This window comes from Pseudorasbora parva, chromosome 25 (assembly GCF_024679245.1).
Source record: "Pseudorasbora parva isolate DD20220531a chromosome 25, ASM2467924v1, whole genome shotgun sequence".
In the NCBI taxonomy this organism is placed as follows: domain Eukaryota; kingdom Metazoa; phylum Chordata; class Actinopteri; order Cypriniformes; family Gobionidae; genus Pseudorasbora; species Pseudorasbora parva.
Window position 1 is genome coordinate 22,515,921 of NC_090196.1, and position 20,471 is coordinate 22,536,391.

At 37.7% G+C, this 20,471-nt stretch overlaps 1 protein-coding gene across 6 annotated transcripts in view; it reads left to right on the top strand.

Moving 5' to 3' along the window:
* The window catches only part of nav2b (neuron navigator 2b), a 101,091-nt gene extending 80,845 nt beyond the window's left edge, over nucleotides 1-20,246 (top strand). For 5 of the 6 annotated variants that reach the window (XM_067436923.1, XM_067436918.1, XM_067436919.1 and 2 more), the window contains 22 exons: nucleotides 478-629; nucleotides 1,210-1,386; nucleotides 3,350-3,402; nucleotides 4,123-4,146; nucleotides 4,523-4,597; nucleotides 8,207-8,290; nucleotides 8,467-8,587; nucleotides 8,675-8,841; nucleotides 11,707-11,879; nucleotides 12,698-12,772; nucleotides 13,268-13,421; nucleotides 13,513-13,660; nucleotides 13,753-13,850; nucleotides 13,935-14,030; nucleotides 14,125-14,293; nucleotides 14,380-14,615; nucleotides 14,844-14,998; nucleotides 15,107-15,178; nucleotides 17,619-17,815; nucleotides 17,939-18,057; nucleotides 18,142-18,345; nucleotides 18,451-20,246. In XM_067436923.1, the coding sequence (XP_067293024.1) occupies nucleotides 478-629; nucleotides 1,210-1,386; nucleotides 3,350-3,402; nucleotides 4,123-4,146; nucleotides 4,523-4,597; nucleotides 8,207-8,290; nucleotides 8,467-8,587; nucleotides 8,675-8,841; nucleotides 11,707-11,879; nucleotides 12,698-12,772; nucleotides 13,268-13,421; nucleotides 13,513-13,660; nucleotides 13,753-13,850; nucleotides 13,935-14,030; nucleotides 14,125-14,293; nucleotides 14,380-14,615; nucleotides 14,844-14,998; nucleotides 15,107-15,178; nucleotides 17,619-17,815; nucleotides 17,939-18,057; nucleotides 18,142-18,345; nucleotides 18,451-18,576 (2,875 nt within the window). In that variant the 3' untranslated portion in view covers nucleotides 18,577-20,246. The remainder of the gene's footprint in view (nucleotides 1-477; nucleotides 630-1,209; nucleotides 1,387-3,349; nucleotides 3,403-4,122; nucleotides 4,147-4,522; nucleotides 4,598-8,206; nucleotides 8,291-8,466; nucleotides 8,588-8,674; nucleotides 8,842-11,706; nucleotides 11,880-12,697; nucleotides 12,773-13,267; nucleotides 13,422-13,512; nucleotides 13,661-13,752; nucleotides 13,851-13,934; nucleotides 14,031-14,124; nucleotides 14,294-14,379; nucleotides 14,616-14,843; nucleotides 14,999-15,106; nucleotides 15,179-17,618; nucleotides 17,816-17,938; nucleotides 18,058-18,141; nucleotides 18,346-18,450) is intronic. The other variant, XM_067436922.1, reaches the window with a different exon arrangement.
* The last annotated feature ends 225 nt before the right edge of the window (nucleotides 20,247-20,471 follow it).

Genomic DNA, 20,471 nt, shown 5'->3' on the forward strand with positions numbered 1-20,471 from the left:
TGCTCTGTCAGTGATACTATTTTCTAAATTTTTTATGTCTAATTATAAGTAATGGTCCATTGTTCATTTCGAATCAAAGATATTTTAATTCTGTCAATCTAAATCTAATTTATCTCCAAAATGTTCAGTTTTATGAGCCAGTGGCTCCCTAGACAGGAGCCCTGATTATGCCAATAGTATACCAGTATATTAATATTATGCCAGTGTAGTTTTTATGAAATGTCTAGTACATAATATGGTATTTATTTAAACTGTACCTGCTGGTTAAATATTGCAGTATGCAAATAAATATGGCAGTTCATAGCTGTGGATTTTTTTTTGGCTGTGATTTTCTGTTACCCACCATAAATTAGATAACTGTGATTTTCCTGGCATTGTGGTGTTTTTCTTGGAGCTGTTTTCATGAGAATTTACGTGCCAAAGGGTAGAACAACATTCTGTTCCATGAACTCATGTACACTTGTTTTAAACCTGCAGATATGCAAATGTGCCTCAGGTCAGAGGTCATGAGGAGGCCCGCGATTGGCTGTGTTCCCCCCCAGCTGTTGGGCTCTCAGATTCAACCCCCTACACCCCTGCCTCTGCGCTCAGCTCGCCCTCCGGCACACGTTTCAACTTTAGCATACTTGGTAAACACAAGCAAACTTGCGTAACGGGTGTCTTATCTGCTACTTCTGTGGTTTATTATAGGGATGCACTATATATTGCTTATTGGCCGATATTAGGGGCTTTTTATCATTTATTTGTATTGGTTTTAATTGTTTGATATTTAGATATTAGTTATATATTTCCCATATCTTTATATTTACCTTTGCCGTGATCTAAATCTTAAAATGAATATCCATTTTTCATATTGAACATTATGATGCTGTGGTGCCTAAATTCACTAGTAGTATTTAAAGTGATTGATATTTGTTTTTAGGGTTTTATTTTTCATTTATTTAGTCAAAATAGTCTAGAATTTAAAAAAAATGTTAATGGTCATCAACTAAACATAAACAAAATATAGATTTATCCATACCACACATAATTTTTATATTATCATCCTCACTTTTAATGGATATATAATTAAATGTATTGGTTTGCATATGCTTTAAGAACTGAAATCAATACTATTCTCCCCTTCACTGTGAACTTTGAAAGCACATTCATGTCATTCGGTTCCATCATACTGCTTTTTTAACCTTGATCCCTGTGTTGACACTCCAGGCAGTCCCACCACAGCTTCGCAGATGGCAGCTTTGCGCGGGACCAGTGGTCAGGGAAATTACGACGGCACGCATGACCCCTATATTGACCCACGTCTGAGAAATTCCTCAATGAGCCTGGAAGAAAAGACCCGCACTATGAGCAGCTCCGGATCGTTCCGTGAGGGCCTGGAAGAAGGTGAGTCTTCAGAATGAAACTTATATTGAACAGACTTTGGTTGTAGTGGAGTTTGACCCTTTGTGTGTAATTTGTTGTGTATACCAAGATTGCTGTCTCCCATCAAAATGTATTATTACAACTCAATCCATAACGTCATGTTTTTGGAAAAGAGCAAATAGACCTGCATTGTTCTGTTACCTAATAACTAAATGATAGGTTGTCATTAATGTTAGTGCTTTTGACAAAGGCAGGCTGTAACGTGTGTACTTACTTGCGCCAAAGCATAAACAAACAAAGAGCGGCTTTGTTGGCCTGGCAGCCTTCACCCCATAGTTAATGTTGATTTGATGATTAACTCCCCTGCCTTAGCTCAACACCACTTGTCCCAAGGCTCTCTTTTGCGTTCTGTATTTATGATTCATGTATTTCTAAGGTGGTGATGGTGTTGATTTCAATGTGCCAATGAGCAGTGGTGTTTAGGCTTGTAAAAAGAACAGAGTTGCTGTTCACAATGATGCATGACTCAATACTCAATTGCCTGAAGTCTGTATTTTATTGGCAATTTATTTTAAACATGGCTCAGAGAGGATTTACCATTAAATAAATGTGCATTTACTAAAATTAATGGGCACTGCAGACCTCTAAAAGCACTGTGGTGGTAACATGGTATTATGGGATTTTTTTATATGTATATAAAAAAAGTTTGAGTATGACAAGGGCCAAATTGTGATGGCTAGACGACTGGGCCAGAGCATCTCCAAAACTGAAGCTATTGTGGGGTGCTCAGTATGCAATGGTCAGTATCTGTCAAAAGTGGTCCAAGGAAGGAACAATGATGAACCGGCGGCAGGGTCATGGGCGGTCAGGGCTCATTGATGCACATGGGGACATGGCTGGCCCGTGCGGTCCAATTGCTCAAGATGTTAAAATGGTTCTGACAGAAAGGTGTTTTGTGGGATGTGCTGAACAAAGAAGTCCGATCCATGGAGGTCCCACTTCGCAACATACAGGACTTAATGGATCTGCTGGTTCATGACTCAATGGATCTTGGTGCCAGATACCACAGCACACTTTCAGAGGTCTAGTGGAGTCCATGTTTCGACGGGTCAACACTGTTTTGGCAGCAAAAGGGGGACCAACACAATATTAGGTCTTAATGCTATGCTTGATCAGTCATACCATGTAAATCTCATATACAAATGCTACTCCAAAAATGGTATTTCAGAAAATGCCATTGTAGTCAATTTAGTAATCAAAATTATATTCATAGAATTATTCTCATATATACTTAATAAAAAGTCGTAGGTATTCCCACTGCTCTCGGCCTCATACTACTTGCAACAATAAAGTCAGCGATATGTATAAAATAATATAGTTGCTTCAGGGATTTAAAACAACTTGAAAAAGTCTAATGTTCACAAAGTTCAGTGAGGCTTTTTGTTCAAAGTTGAGACATTCCCTTTAGCTGCTTCTCTGGAGCGTGAAGAAATCATTTGTTTCTTAAGATTAGTCATAAACACTGATCCCTTTTTGCAACCTCAAAGGAGTTTAGTTTAAGTACCACTTGACATAGTTATTTTTTTCATTTTTAAAATACAATGAGAGGAAAACACAAACTCATAATTCTTTGTGAATATGCCGGAAAGGTGATTTATAGTCTTGTATCGAATTCACAACGGCACATTGAATACCGTTTTATCCACAACTGATTTCCTAGTACATTTGTTTTGTTTTTCAAGCTTTTATTGCCTATTTGTTCTTTCTAGGGTTTTTTTTTTTTTGGCAACACGTTAAAAAAAAAAACATTTACGTATACCTTATCAGAAATATACGGGCTATAAAGGTATAGTTTGCTAAAGTGATAAGCACTCTTTATGGTGTTTCAGCATGTGTTAGCTTATCCTGCTTCTTTTTCATGCTCGTTTTGCAATGACTCGAATGCCTCTGCAATACTTTGACCGTAGTTTTCTTCTCTCCACAGTTCATGGCTCATCTTTGTCTCTGGTCTCTAGCACATCGTCAGTTTACTCTACAGTGAGTCAAAATATCTTGAATTGATGCTAATTGCTAAAGTTTAATGGTTATTTTACGTCAGGGCTGCTTTATGATGCTTTTGTTAGTTAAGCTTTGTAAGTCAGCTATCAAAATTTGAAGTATGCACATTTTTCACTGTTATATCAAGTATAGTTTATGGTCATAAATGTCAAAATTACAAGACAAGGAAAAATAAATAATAATCAAAAAATTTGAAATTACATTACAAATATGAGAATGAACCAAACTTTGCTTGAACACCTTTAAGACAAAAAATTGTCCAGGTTTTTAAAGGTGCAAGATCTAATTGGCTCATTACAACATCTCCTTCTCTTAAAGAGATAGTTTGCTCAAAAATGAAAATTCTGTCATCATTAACTTTTTTTTCTTCTGTTGAACTAAAAATATATTTTGAGGAATGTTGGTAACCAGACAGATGATGGGCCCGGGCGCCATTGACTTCCATAGTATGGGAAAGAAAAACTATTGAAGTCAATGGTAACCTTTCTGGTTGCCAGCATTCTTTAAAATACCTTCTTTTGTGTTCAACAGAAGAAAGAAACTTATACAGGTTTAGAACAACATAAGAGTAAGTAAATGATGAAATGATGATGAAAATGTTTTGGGTGAACTATCCCTTTAAGTATCTTCTCTTTACATGGATGCTCAAACATTTTTTTCAAACTATTAATCTTTGTTTTCTTCCTTTTCCATCTCTAGCCTGAAGAAAAGGCTCAGACAGAGGTGAGAACCACATCTCTGCATTTCTTATAATGTAAATTATTAAATGTGTGAGGCACATGGGACTGCCTGTAGACTGCCCAAAACACTGTTTTTCTCAGCTGCTTTGTAATTCTAAACACACTTTGATGTAACTTTTTTAACCCCTTTGAAAAATGTTGTGTTTGTCATGATGGGAACTGGTAACTGTCCTTGATATCTACTCTTTAATCTCTGGGTTTTATGTCTGCAACCAAAGTTTCTCTTTCATGCTGATCAAGGGCCAGTCTCTCCTTAGCACATTATTATATGAGAAACCACAAACTGGTTCCACATTAGCTTCAGAAATCAGCTTCAAGCATGACTTGTGTTTGAATAACTGAATTTAATGTGTGTTTAGATCCGTAAGCTTCGGAGAGAACTGGACTCATCACAGGAGAAGGTCTCGGCTCTCACAACACAGCTCAGTGCCAACGTGAGTACACTAGTCATTTTAGCATGATTACCCACAATACACCTTCAGTACTCACAGAAAGCTTATTTCTTTCAACCAGTTTTCATTCATATTCAATGCATTCGATTTTGAGCATCATATGTGTAAAAACAAAGCAATGTGAGATAAAATATTTAAAAAAATTAAGAAGAAAAAAATAAAAATAAAAAAATAAATCGGGAATAAAAAGTCGCATTGTGAGATGTAAAGGTCAGCAGTGGAGAAAATATATCAATAGTCCCAGGAGGGACAAACCACAAAGCGGCAAAAGGGTGTCGGGCACCCAAGGCTCATCGATGCATGAGGGCAACAAAAGCTATCCCATCTGGTCTGAGTCAACAGAAGGTCTACTGTGGCATAAGTCACACAACATTTTTAATGATGGTTATGGGAGGAATGTGTCAACTTCTGCTTATGGAGCTGCATAGCCCAGACCAATCAGAGAGCCTATGATGAATCCTGTCCACTGTCGAAAAGCGCCTACAATGGGCAAGCGAGCGTCAGAACTGGACCTTGGAGTGATGGAAGAAGGTTGTCTGGTCCGATCCCAATTTCTTTTACATCTCATGGGCCTCTGTGTACATGTGCCCCATTTAATAGGGAAAGTGATGGCAACAGGATGTACTGTGGGACGATGACAAGCCGGTGGAGGGAGTGTAATGCTGGGAAACAAAGTTCTGATGGGAAACCCTGGGTCCGGCCATTCACGTGGATGTGAATTTGACTTGTTGCAGACCCAGGTACACCCCCTCATGACAATGGTGCTCACTAGTGGAAGTGGCCTCTTTTAGCAAGATAACGCACCCTCCACACGGCACACATTGTTCTGGAATGGTTTGAGGAACATGGTGAAGATTTCAAGGTGTTCAAATTCCCCCGATCACAATCTAATTGAGCATCTGTGGGATGTGCTGGACCAACAAGTTCCAAACCGACTCGGAACCTACAGAACTTAAAGGATCTGTTAGTAGTGTCTTGGTGCCATATAACACAGGACACCTTCAGGGGACATGAAGAGTCAATGCCTTGGTGGGTTTTTCGGCAGCGTGCGGAGGACAAATTTGTTGAGGTTCATGTTGAATTTTGTGCTGTAGTGTAGTCTTGACATTTGATTAACAGCTGGTAAAAAGAGTGATTTTAACCTTTTTATTTTATTTTGTGTAACTGTATGTGTGTGTCTGTGTGTCTTGCACCTTTAAGTGGAATTATTTGCTCAATAACAACAAATATGACAGCCCGCATTTGGCCTACATAACCTAATGAATCGTCACATCCTTAAACCCCTATCCATCCGTCGGCTCTCATACAGGCTTCACAAACAAAACTGGAGGATTTTGCACTTCTAGGTGTTTGTTAAGGTTTTACACACACAAATGCACCGACTGCTACTCTGCCTGGACGATAAAAAATCCCTTTGAGGAAGATTATTGAGAAAAGGTTATCTGATGTTTGAAACAGCACATGCCCAAACACAAACCTGCGACTCCCTCCGATGGAAGTCATCCAGATCTCCCGTCCCTTGATTATCAGCTCATGTTTCATGTTGATATGCTTGTTGTGTTGTGTACTAGCGTGGGTGCTCATTTTTGGCGGCTACAATTGAACTGAAATCTAAGGTACACGTCGTCCTCGGTGTCTCAGTTCACACGCAGTTCATCACCCCAGAGATGTTGACTGGCAAAGCGAACTCCACTCGAGCAGTTATTTGGCAGCCTCTGAATCGTTACCCATCTTTGAGGAGGGTCTGTGAGAGGACTAAACCAAAGCCCCTCAGACACCGCAGCAGGAGTAAGTGGAGGAAGCAAGAATTCAGTGAGGTGGGCTAAAGATTGTGATTTGACTGCTCTCTTTGTCTCTTTATGATGCTTTTTTTATGATTCAAGGATTTATGAGCTGTTTGTTTTGTATGATTTTACCTTGAGGAAGTTTATTTTGAGGATTTTGATTGATGATTTACGCTCTTGAGATTAATCTTTTGTTGTTGTGTAACCGGTCTGCTTGTGTGACTCATTGATGAGTTATTAAGCTGTTGTGTTTGTGCTTTGGTGCACGTTACTTTGTGGTTTTCTACATACATAACACAAAAGTTTAATTAAATAGCAGTTGTGGGTGTGTTTTGTATATTGTTTAATATTGCACTATATAATATAATTATATTGTATTATATTAAATATATTATATTATTTAAAATAATAATTAGTATTTTTGTGTATATGTTTATATTTAGTATTATATTTAGTACTTGGATATACCTTTCAGCATTGATGGTGCCTTTCCAGATGTGCAAGCGCCCCATGCTAAACGCACTCATGCAACCCCATACCATCAGAGATGCAGGCTTCTGAACTGAGCGCTGATAACAACTTGGGTTGTCCTTGTCCTCTTTAGTCTGGTCCCAGTTTTCCAAAAAGAACTTCAAATTTTGATTTGTCTGACCACAGAACAGTTTTCCACTTTGTCACAGTCCATTTTTAAATGAGCCTTTGGCCTAGAGAAAACGCCTGCGCTTCTGGATCATGTTTAGATATGGCTCCTTTTTTTGACCTATAGTCTTAGGCGACAACAGCAAATGGCACGGTGGATTGTGTTCACTGACAATGTTTTCTGGAAGTATTCCAGAGCCCATGTTGTGATTTCCATTACATTATCATTCCTGTACTTGCTGCAGTGCCGTCTAAGGGCCGAAGATCACGGGCATCCAGTATGGTTTTTTGGCCTTGACCCTTATGCACAGAGATTTTTCCAGATTCTCGGAATATTTGGATGATATTATACACTGAAGATGATGATAAATTAAAACTCTTTGCAAATGTTTTCTTATATTGCTCCACTATTTTTCACCGCAACATTGGGGGAATTGATGATCCTCTACCAATCCTAACTTCTGAGAGACACTGCCACTCTGAGAGGCTCTTTTTATATCCAATCATGTTGTCAATTGACCTAATAAGTTGCATGTGAGTTGGTCCTCCAGCTGTTCCTTATATGTACATTTAACTTACTGCTACCTGTCCCAACTTTTTTGGAATGTGTAGCTCTCATGAAATCCAAAATGAGCCAATATTTGGCATGACATTTCAAAATGTCTCACTTTCAACATTTGATATGTTATCTATATTATATTGTGGATAAAATATAATTTTATGAGATGTGTAAATTATTACATTCCTTTTTTATTCACAATTTGTACAGTGTCCCAACTTTTTTGGAATCAGGTTTGTATTTGTAATTGAAAATATATTAGGTTTTAAAATAATTTTTTTTATTCCTGGTTTGTTTACATTAGGTGAGGGTCTTAAAATTGGCAATGGAGATGAATGGAGCTTTTACCAGTTTCTACTGCTTAACAACCCAAGTTCATGCCACAGCTTGTCTTTATCAAAAAGCCCAGTCTCACAGACATATTTGGCACTTTTAGATGCATTACTAACAGGCTGCAACCCACATTTTTCGAGAAATGTGATCATACTATAGTTGACTGCTCAGCATCTGGTTTAACTCTACTGCTGTTAAGTCTTTGTACATTTATGGCATTTTTCTTATTAAAATTAAATTGATTTACTTTTTAAATGTAATTGTGTGTGTCCCCAGGCTCACCTTGTGGCGGCTTTTGAGCAGAGTTTAGGAAACATGACCATCCGGCTGCAGAGTCTGACGACGACAGCAGAACAGAAGGTGTGTGTGAGAGAGCTGTTTTTGTGGGGATAAGAATATTTGATGTCCTCATGAAGATACTCTAACCTAAAAAATATACCATGTGAGAATGCCCCAATGAGGAAAACAGCATTGCAAAGAGTCTAAATAGCATTTTATTTGGTCTCTTTTATCATGTAATATTGTTTAATCTCCAGGACACAGAGCTGAATGACTTGAGGAAGACCATTGAGCTCCTTCAGAAGCAGAACTCGGCGACTCAAGCAACCATCAATGAAGTCATTAACGCACCAGAGCCAATATTAACAAACCGCAAGGGTGAGCTCTCAATGTATTTAGTACAGTAAAATAAACAATATCGCATGCATTGCCTATGCATCATTTTTGTTGTTCTCTCTCCCTCAGTTTCTTTAGACTCTGTCAGCGGGTCGCCTCAGTCCCAGCGGGACTTGCGGATCCACAGACAGCCTTCCTCGGACAGCGTCTCCAGCATGACCAGTGCCACCAGCCACTCCAGCATCGGCAGTAACCTGGAGCTTGATGCTAAGAACAAGAAGAAGAAGAAGAACTGGGTAAGTGTTCCAACCTGTCCATCCAATCATTCAGTTCTTCTTTACTCCTAACAGATGCTTCTCTCCATGACTAAACAGGCTATTTAGATCAATGCTAGATCTGATTATTTAACCATTTAAAAGTTTAATTTGTTGACATTTCATCATCAGTCTTTATGTGGTGGAGGAAAGGTGAATACTTACTGAAAGAAAAAAACAGCCTAGTTTTTAAGTTGCTCTGATTTAAGGCTGTTCACACCAAGGGCGATATAGGTTCTAAAAATTGTTTCTAAAGTTTAAAAGAATAGCAGAGTCCACATCACTTTCAGAATGATTTTTTTCCAGCTGATAAAATCATTGACAGCCTATCAGAATCCTTCCTGATTCAAAGAGCTTGAGCATTTAAAAAGTCAAAAATCAAAAATCAAGAATGTGCTTAAAAACAACGTCATTGTGAGTTGGTGTAGTTATTTTTAAAGTAGCACTGTCAAATCGATTAATCGCAATCAATCACATCCAAAATAAAAGTTTGTCTTTACATAATACTGTATATGTGTGTGTGTGTGTGTGTGTGTGTGTGTGTGTACTGTGTATAATTATTATATATATAAATACACACACACAAATACACGATAATCGCAATTTAATCACACATTTTTATCAGTTGTATATGTATATAAGTTTTTAATACTCTAATCAACATAGGTATGACCAAATATGCATGCTTTATGCAAATATATGTTTATTATTAGTGAAACCATACTCAACAGAGCATGAAGACTAAACATGTATCAAAGGCCACAGATATTTTTCAAAGAACTTGATCATGTTTCTTAAGGCTAAGCATAAAGATTCAGAATAATCAGTGATTTCTCTCATTTTAAACATCCTGTTCTTCGCGATCCCATCTTTCAAACTTTAGTTAGTGTGTAATGTTGCTGTTAGAGCATAAATAATTCCTGTAAAATTATAAAGCTCAAAGTTCAATACCAAGCGAGATATTTTATTTAACAGAAGTTCCCTTTCAAAGCCTACAGCGAACGGCTGGTTTGGACTACACCCCTGCACTTCCTGCTGTAATGACGTCACTAGAGCAGTTTGTTGACAAACCCTCCGCCCACAAGTACACGCAAAAAAGGGGGCGTGGTCTTGTTGCTCTTCCACGTGGAGAAGTGCACAATGAGCGCGTGCATCTCTCCGTTATGGTAAGAGGCGGGACCTTTTCCGGGCAAAGTGCGCTAAGCTGCTGTCACAACACGGGAAGCGCTGGCACAACCAGAACTCGTTGCGTATTTCTGAAGGAGGGACTTCATAGAACAAGGAAATCATCAGGCCGTTTTTAGGACAGAGAAAACAGCGCTGTACAGATAAGTAAATTGTGTGAAAAATACTGTTTTTCTTTACACACGAAACATGAACTCATGTTATATTGCACACTGTAAACATAATCAAAGCTTCAAAAACACATGAAAAACGGACCTTTAAGAATATAAATGAAGGGAGTTTTTACACTGGCAGTTTAGTTCTGAACAGGGCACAGTTCATATGAAAGATTGGTTATGTGAAAGCTGCCATGCGAACCTGTGAGTGCACCAGTGCCACACCATACCTGGAGGAGATTGAATAGGAATAGGAATAGTGTGACCGCTTTAAGAGCTGCGTGCTATCTTTTGAACTGGCGGTATTTTGTGTGTGTATGCACAGAGCTGTGCCGCGATTCACGTGAACAGTGAGAGAAACATGGATTCGGGCTCTTGTTCAGAAAAGTAACCTGCGTTTTAGCTAATTTGTAACGTATTTAGATGAATAAAACACATGTACTGTAAGCGGTGATGGTGTTAATGATTTACCTCGGATATGAGCGAGATTGAGCCTGCAGTGTATTCGCGCATTGCTCTCGACTGCAGAGAATGTGCTCAGTGTAAAAACTCAGTTTTAAAGTTAATAAAAGTTAAGAAGAAAATGTGGTAGCTTATGTAGGCTATAACTTTCTGGCTTGTCTAATTTTCTCCAAATACAGAAACAGAAAATGCATACAATTAGTGCCGTTAAAATTAATTTGCTTTAATGCGGTGTCAACTAATTAATTTTGACAGCCCTAAACTATATATATATACATGCAAATAGTTCTTTAATATGTAAATGAATGAGTGTGTATTTATATATACATAATAATTATACACAGCACACAAACTTACATTATGTAAACAAACATTTATTTTGGATGTGATTAATCACGATTAATCGATTTGACAGCACCCTTTTGCACTTATTATTCTTGGTGTGAATGGGCTTTTAAAATTGTGGGTTGTTGATAATGAGTTTGTTTTTCTTGAAAGTTTAGAATAAATATCAGTCATCAGTATCATAAAATCATATGTCCTCTTGTATTCAGGCTGTATCATCTGGGGGAGGAAAAGCACCTGATAACTATGTATGTGATCCTAACCTTGTTGTTGTAGTGTTGATGATGTTGTGTGGTTTTAGAGACGGCACTTGTGTTTTATCACTGAATTTATTATGTTGTGTAGGTAATCTCCCCTCCTTCAGAATGTCATAGACTGGATCCAAAACACATTTTCAGATTATTAAACTCTACCCACTGTTGGAGTGATTAACATTTTAGCTGCATTTTAGTGATTAACATTTTAGCTAAGGTGTTTAAATGTTTTTTTGTCTGATTTCCCCTATGCATTCATGTCATGGTACAGGTCTATGAGGTAAGATAGGATAAATATCTCTTTCAGAATATCTTTAATATAACCTTTTATATTCCTTGAATGTTTTAAAGGGAATGTTCTTAAAGATAAACAACAAAAAAGGATTGTAACCACTAACAGACATTGTGAAGAAAGTGTCATAGTAACAGATTTGTTTCGTCCACAGCTGCGGAGCTCTTTTAAACAAGCGTTCGGGAAGAAAAAGTCTCCCAAATCGGCATCCTCTCACTCGGACATTGAAGAGATGACAGACTCTTCTCTTCCGTCTTCACCCAAACTTCCCTACAGCGGCTCGGCAGCTTCTTCTCCCATGATACGCAACTCCCATTCCAACTCACTGTAAGATCCTCACAATAATAATGATGATAATTTATTATTATATTATGTCTATTCCTTCCGATGAGATGTTAAACCGAGGTCCTGACTTTCTATGGTCATTCAAAATCCCAGGATGTCCTTCAGGAACAAGAGTAGTCATTAATTACTCTATTTTTTTTTTTACTCTATTTTTATTATTATTCTTTATAATAATAATAAAATCTGTTAAGAATAGTTTTACATTGAACCCAAACTAAACCTATAATTCCTTATTCTATTTTGATTTAATCTCAGAGTGAGTGTTACATTAAAATAAATTAAATATTTTATTAATAATTACTAACATTTATAAATAAATGTTTTACTGTTTGTTATTAGTAGTAGTTCCTATTATTATAAATGTGTTTAATTCATGATTTATTATTTAAAAATAATAATGTATTACTTTTTCATTATTATTATAAATAATATTTTACGTTATTATTATTATTTTATTTTATTGTTATAAATAGTCAATGTATTATTATTATTACTTATTTTTCCATAATAATAATCTGTTAACAATTTTGGTTTAAGTAGCACATTTCTGGAAACTTGTTAAGCCTCGTTTTGGATGGAGGAAGGATTTATAATAGACATGCTCCATTTACAATGTGATTTAGTCTAGGACTAGGTGGTGTTTTTGGAAAATACCACCCATTTTATAAACTAAAAAGTTACACACCCCCAGATTTTCTGTCACTACTGAGTAACTCTCACTGTGATGGCACTGTGGGATATAACACTTTATAAACACCCTCAGAGTTTCTCTCATGGTTGATATATGTGTATGTTCATAGTCCTCAACTGTCCTCCCTGCCTGCACTCGGGCCTGTCTGGGGCTGTAGCAGCAAGAGGTCTGCCTCACTGGCACGGTAAAAGAGAATGGCACAAATCATTCCAGTATTTCTCAATCTCTGATAATCAGTTCCAAGAACAGATGTTCAAACAATGACTCTTAGATTAGCCTTTCAGGATTTATTAATCTTGAGCAATTACCAATTTTAAAACACTGTGTGCCCTGATTCATAAATTAAGTATTGCTGCTATTTCTGATTGGAGGTGTACATTCACTACTTCCACAGTTCATTAATGGAAAATTCACTTTCACAATTAATCATTTTCTGATTTTTCCAAAACACAAAACAATAATCTAATCTTAAATTATTGTGGTGTTTTGTATTTATTTTGTTTATGTATTGCTTGGTTTATATATATATATATATATATATATATATATATATATATATATATATATATATAGCTTAGATGTTTTGTTTTTATCTGTTGTTTTACTAATGAATTTCTAAGTAGTTTTTTAGTCGTGTTTATTTTCTTTTTTGTCTTTTAATACTATGTATTTTTCACAGGATCTCTGAATGTACAGACAGCGATGCTGAAACAGTGATGCAGTTGCGCAGTGAACTGCGCGATAAAGAAATGAAACTTACAGACATTCGATTGGAGGCTTTAAGCTCTGCCCACCAATTGGACCAGCTACGAGAATCCATGAACCGCATGCAAGTGAGCATCTGCTTAAACTTGTTTTTTAAATGCGCTTATTCTTGCTTCTACATTCAGTATGTTTTGATGTAATGTTGCTTTATTCTAATAGATTGAGATCGAAAGGCTGAAAGTGGAAAATGACCGATTAAAGATTGAGAGCCGGGGAAGCGGTAGCAGAGCTCCTTCTCAGATGTCCATCTCCCCTTCACCTGTGGGCCTTTCCTCACAACTCAGCCTCACAGAATCCACCAGCTTGGGTATATAAGACTTCACATTCAAGAAATATATTCAAGTATTTTTCACAGAAATCTGGCGTTATAAACTATTGAAATTCTCTGTTGGCTTTTAGATATGTTGCTAGAAGACAGTGGAGATGGAAGTTCCTGGAAAGAGGGACAACATGTGAAGGTGGTGGTCAGTCTGGAGAATGATCCAGAGTGGAAAGAGGTACAATTTAAAACATCTCAGCAAAAATAACCCAGTGATCCCATCAGTGCCGCTTCAAGCTGTTCTTTGTGTTGCTTTTGGCAGGAGTGTAGACCTTCTCAGTTCTTGCTGGGCTGCATTGGTGTCAGTGGAAAAACCAAATGGGACGTACTAGATGGGGTAGTCAGACGTCTTTTTAAGGTACAATAACTCCTTAGCTTAGAGTTTAGTGACATTTGAACTGAAAAACGTCTTCACAACACAGTCGCACGTCATGTTTCTGTCACTCCAACAGGAATATATCATCTACGTAGATCCTGTCACACAGTTGGGTTTGAACACTGACAGTGTGATGGAGTACAGCATTGGAGATATCCATCGCGCCAGTGATGTAGATACACCAGAACTCCTACCCTGCGGTTATCTTGTGGGAGAAAGCGATACCATCTCTGTCAAGTTGAAAGGTACGATTATAAGAAAACATGACACATTGACAAAAGAGGTCCCTGGCAGTTTTCTCATGATCCAATCCATCTCTCTCCCTCTACAGACTTATTTGACAACAGTCAGGACAGTTTGGCGTTCGAGACGCTCATTCCAAAGCCGGTTCTAGAGCGATACATTTCTCAGCTTGAGGAGCACCGACGAATGATCTTTTCAGGGCCCTCTGGAACAGGAAAGAGCTTTCTGGCCAGCAGACTGGCCGAGTTTATGGTCCGAAAAGAGGGAAAACAGCTGGATCATCAAGCAATCGCCACTTTCAATGTTGATAACAAAACTACTAAGGTCAGTGAAGCTACTTGAATAAATATTGGAATATGCAATGCAAACATTTATTAACAGGTTTATATGTTACCTTGTCAATAGTAGGTGATTGTCGGAAGCTGATTTAAGCTATTTAATTGATTGGAACACTACAAAAAAACTGGGTTTTGCTTTCAGCGTGTGGTAAATGAAGATTCCTATTATGTTATATTAGTATATTAGTATTAAGGCACAATGTGTATTATACAGGAGCTGAAGCAGTACTTGTCGAACCTGGCAGACCAGTGTAAAAACAGTGAACCAGCTGTGGACATGCCTGTGGTGCTCATACTGGATAACCTTCACCATGTCAGTTCACTGGCCGAGATTTTCAACGGCCTGCTCAACTTCAAGAACCACCAGTGGTGAGCAACACTCACAATCGTTTATGTCAATGAATGATTCTAACTGTGAAAATGCAGATATTTTCATCTTTCACAATATGTTTATATTTAATTGTACTTTTTTCACAGTCCTTACATTATTGGAACCATGAATCAAACCTCATCACAAACCCCAAATCTGCATCTTCATCATAATTTTAGGTATAATTTGTTTTTTAAATATATATAGCTGTAATCTGTAATTTATATATATATATATATATATATATATATATATATATATATATATATATATATATATATATATATATATATATATATATATATATATATATATATATATACACATACATACAGGTCCTTCTAAAAAAATTAGCATATGTGATAAAAGTTAATTATTTTCCATAATGTAATGATAAAAATTAAACTTTCATATATTTTAGATTGATTGCACACCAACTCAAATATTTCAGGTCTTTTATTGTTTTAATACTGATGATTTTGGCATACAGCTCATGAAAACCCAAAATTGCTATCTCAAAAAATTAGCATATTTCATCCGACCAATAAAAGAAAAGTGTTTGTAATACAAAAAAAGTCAACCTTCAAATAATTATGTTCAGTTATGCACTCAATACTTGGTCGGGAATCCTTTTGCAGAAATGACTGCTTCAATGTGGCGTGGCATGGAGGCGATCAGCCTGTGGCACTGCTGAGGTGTTATGGAGGCCCAGGATGCTTCGATAGCGGCCTTAAGCTCGTCCAGTGTGTTGGGTCTTGCGTCTCTCTACTTTCTCTTCACGATATCCCACAGATTCTCTATGGGGTTCAGGTCAGGGGAGTTGGCAGGCCAATTGAGCACAGTAATACCATGGTCAGTAAACCATTTACCAGTGGTTTTGGCACTGTGAGCAGGTGCCAGGTCGTGCTGAAAAACGAAATCTTCATCTCCATAAAGCTTTTCAGCAGATGGAAGCATAAAGTGCTCCAAAATCTCCTGATAGTTAGCTGCATTGACCCTGCCCTTGATAAAACGCAGTGGACCAACACCAGCAGCTGACATGGCACCCCAGACCATCACTGACTGTGGGTACTTGACACTGGACTTCAGGCATTTTGGCATTTCCTTCTCCCCAGTCTTCCTCCAGACTCTGGCACCTTGATTTCCGAATGACATGCAAAATTTGCTTTCATCCGAAAAAAGTACTTTGGACCACTGAGCAACAGTCCAGTGCTGCTTCTCTGTAGCCCAAAGTGGCTTGACGTGGGGAATGCGGCACCTGTAGCCCATTTCCTGCACACGCCTGTGCACGGTGGCTCTGGATGTGTCTTGATACAGCACTTTGGGAACAGCCTATTCATTCAGAAATTTCTTTCTGTGTCTTACCCTCTCGCTTGAGGGTGTCAATGATGGCCTTCTGGACAAGATCGGGTCGGCAGTCTTACCCATGATTGTGGTTTTGAGTAATGAACCAGGCTGGGATTTTTTAAAAGCCTCAGGAATCTTTTGCAGGTGTTTAGAGTTAATTAGTTGATTCAGATGATTAGGTTAATAGCTTGTTAAGAGAACCTTTTCATGATATGCTAATTTAAAAAAAAAAGGAATTTTGGGTTTTCATGAAAAGACCATACAAATATTTCAGTTGGTGTGCAAGGAATCTAAAATATATGAAAGTTAAATTTTTATCATTACATTATGAAAAATAATGAACTTTAATTGCATATGCTAATTTTTTGAGAAGGACCTGTGTGTATGTGTGTGTGTGTGTGTGTGTGTGTGTGTGTGTGTGTGTGTGTGTGTGTGTGTGTGTGTGTGTGTGTGTGTGTGTGTGTGTGTGTGTGTGTGTGTGTGTGTGTGTGTGTGTGTGTGTGTGTGTGTGTGTGTGTGTGTGTGTTCTGTCGGGTTGAGGTTAGGGCTCTGTGCAGGCCAGTCAAGTTTATTGCTTTTGTTCACTGGTGCGCAGTTATGTTGGAACATGGATGGGCCATCTCCAAACTGTTCCCACAAAGTCCCCCCCTCCACCAAACTTTACACTTTGCGCAATGCAGTCAGTCAAGTACCATTCTCCTGGCAACTGCCAAACCCAGACCCATCCATGAAGCTCTCTACGCACACTGTTCTTGAGCTAATCTGAAGGCCACATGAAATTTGGAGGTCTGTAGCTATTGACTGCAGAAAGTATGCGATTTATGCCTACTGTATGCCTCAGCATCTGCTAACCATACTCTGGGATTTTAATTACCACTTTGTGAGTTGAGTTGCTGTTGTTCCCAATTGCTTCCACTTTGTTACAATTCCACTTACAGTTGACCGTGGAATATTTAGTAGTAAGGAAATTTCATGAATGGACTCATATATATATATGTGTGTGTGTGTGTGTGTATATATGTATGTATGTGAGAACACAATCATAATAACCTTTTTCATCTTCACCCACACATAAGAAATAATTTAAACTTTATTAAACTTTTTTCATTATATAGCATATACAACTGGAGTTAGCTTGTTACAATACCCCAAGTCTCCACAAGAGGGCCCACAAGCATTTCTCAAAGCGTATTTAGCTTGAGTTGCATGAATAAAACCAGGTATACCGGATATAACCAGGTGGAACTGTTCTTATACTCTCTCTTATTTCAGATGGGTTTTATGTGCCAATCATACTGAACCAGTGAAAGGTTTTCTGGGTCGATTCCTGCGGCGGAGGCTTCTAGAAACCGAGATTAGCAGTCGTGTGAGGAACGGCGAGCTAGTTAAAATTATTGAATGGATCCCGTGTGTTTGGCATCATCTCAACCGCTTTCTGGAAACACATAGTTCTTCTGATGTCACAATAGGTGAGTGAGGCCACAGCCAGTCGCAATCACCCAGATGCCAACCTGAGAATTTCTCAAATCCTTCTATGGTTAATATAAATATAACAAATCGAATTAATAAATATATAAATCAAATCACCGTAGGACCTCGGCTCTTTCTGTCCTGCCCAATGGATGTAGAAGGCTCAAGAGTGTGGTTCACTGATCTGTGGAACTACTCTATCATCCCTTACATGCTGGAGGCTGTGAGAGAAGGGCTACAGGTAAGGGCATCTTCCATATGTTGTATCTGTTGCAGTACTAGGAGCTAAAGCAAGCAAATGAGCACTTACCCATGTGATCTGCAGATGTATGGGCGAAAGGCAGCATGGGAGGACCCGGCGAAGTGGGTGATGGAGAGCTTCCCTTGGGTGGCAAGTCCACAGCAACATGAATGGCATTCCCTGCTACGACTTCGGCCAGAGGACGTAGGGTTTGACGGGTACAATATATCTCAGGAAGTCAGCTCAGGCAAGCAAACTTCTCAGGGAAAATCAGAAGAAGACCCACTGGTGAGTTTTATTAATATCTGTATTCACTCAAATTAACCCAAATATCTCGGATGTATGTGACTATGTGTACTGATATTTTGTAATGAACTGTTCCTATCACCACAGATGAATATGTTAATGAGGCTGAAGGAGACGGCCCACTGCACAGGAACAGAGAGCTACGATAGTGATTCCACCAGCAATAGTCACCAAGATGATATGCTGGACTCTTCACTAGAATCTACACTGTGAAAACAAATTTGAAATGTTAAATTACGAAATGGAGACTTTTTAATATCAGATCCAACTTTTCTATGAAACTACAGGGTGCTGGTAACCTGCAAAACAGGGTGCTGGGAACCCTGAAAATCATCATTGCTCAGTAAGAAAATAATCATCAACTGAAATGCAAGACAAAAACATGCTCAAGAGCTATAGAGAGCATTTCCCCAAATGGACTGTAGATGGCGGTATAAGTCTGTTTAATAAGGAGAACAACCTAGTTCAAATTCAACACTGTTGCCAAGTCATGTTTATTTTTATATTATACTTTCTGATGGGATCTCTTGTTGCCTGACTTTAATGCACTAGTGAACTTCTTTGGTGCTGAACTTGATAACAATGCCTTACAACTTTTGTGTAATAAGTTGAAATGGGCTAGCTTATGTCTTAGATTTCTAACTTTCTACAAATACAAATAATGCAAGGGCATTATTTTGCTTTCAAATGATGCACTATATCCGTGAGACCTAACAGAGAAATATAGTGTAATGTGAACTATATTGTGGTTGCTTTTTGGCAACTAAAGAGTGTTTTGGTAACTTGTTCTTATCATAGAGATGTTTGGAAAAGTATTGAAAATATCAAAGTGAATACTGTAAATTATGTGCCAGGGGAATATGTTGTGCCTCTTAATGTAGTACAATAACCTCTATGCAATATTGTTATATTCAAAGAATATTTAACTTCATCATGGCAGAATCTCTTTACTCAACAACTGAACTTGGTTCTGATGACAAAAAGTTCTACCAAACAATCTAAATTAACAAAAACCGTCACAGACATCCATCAAGAGACAGTGGCATTATACAGTGCAACCCTGATGATATTAGGAAGACTTACGATGCTACAGTGCAATGACTTAAAAAGCCAAAACAGACCTCACTTTTTTAAATTATTCCCAGCCTCTTCCCAAATAATTGAACAAAATGTGAGTCCTCTTTGTTTAGTCTTAGAGTATGTTTTTCTAAAATATTTTAGAAACTTCAATTGTGTGCATCATTGAGGTCTATGCGTACTGAAGATCTTGGGGGGTAGGTCTGGCACATGGCTCCGTGTGATCGAGGGTTAGCGTGTCTAGTGGCCCCCTCAGCAGTATTAATGTTGCAAACATTAGCATGAGGTCCAAATGGATTACTGGGAGTTGCTTTATTTAAAATATTGCATTTTGTTAACCTGGAAAATGTTGTTTCTTTCCCCCCTTAAAATGTTTAAAATAATTCTCTGGAACATGTTTTAATATACCTTACAGAGTATTTCTTTTCTTGTTTGTGTTTTTCAGTGTTCTATCCCGCCAAATAATCTTGCTGTGCTTCAAGTACTGCCAAGATTTTATTTCTTTTCTTTTCACCTAAAACACATCTACATGTGAAAACATTTGTGTGAATATTGAAAGTTTAAATGAAAATAATGAGAGGCAAATAGTGTCTAATTTTACATAAATGGGAAGGCAGGTAAAAAAAAAAAAAAAAGTTTGGTTTTGTGTATATTTTCAGTTGTACTATATTTTTGTAAATATTTGCCTCATATTTTTTGTTTGTGTAGTCTTTAAGAGAAATGGTTTTAAAGTTGTTTGTTTAATTATCTTGTTCAGTCTCGCATGTGACCCTTTTTGGAATAAATGCGATAATTTCCTGCTCAAATATCAGTTTCTGTCAGATTCAGTGTCAAAACAGTCGTTTTCAGAAGTTGAGAAAGGAGCAAACAAGTTGTGAAGTTGTTTCATTTATCTTATTGGCAGATCTATTATATAATATTTGGCTCCATACTGGGAAATGTGATCAATTTTGTCTAATCACTTTTTAATTTAAGGAGTTTGTTATAACAGACTGTTGTCTCCAGACACTTGTAAATTAAGAAAACATTTA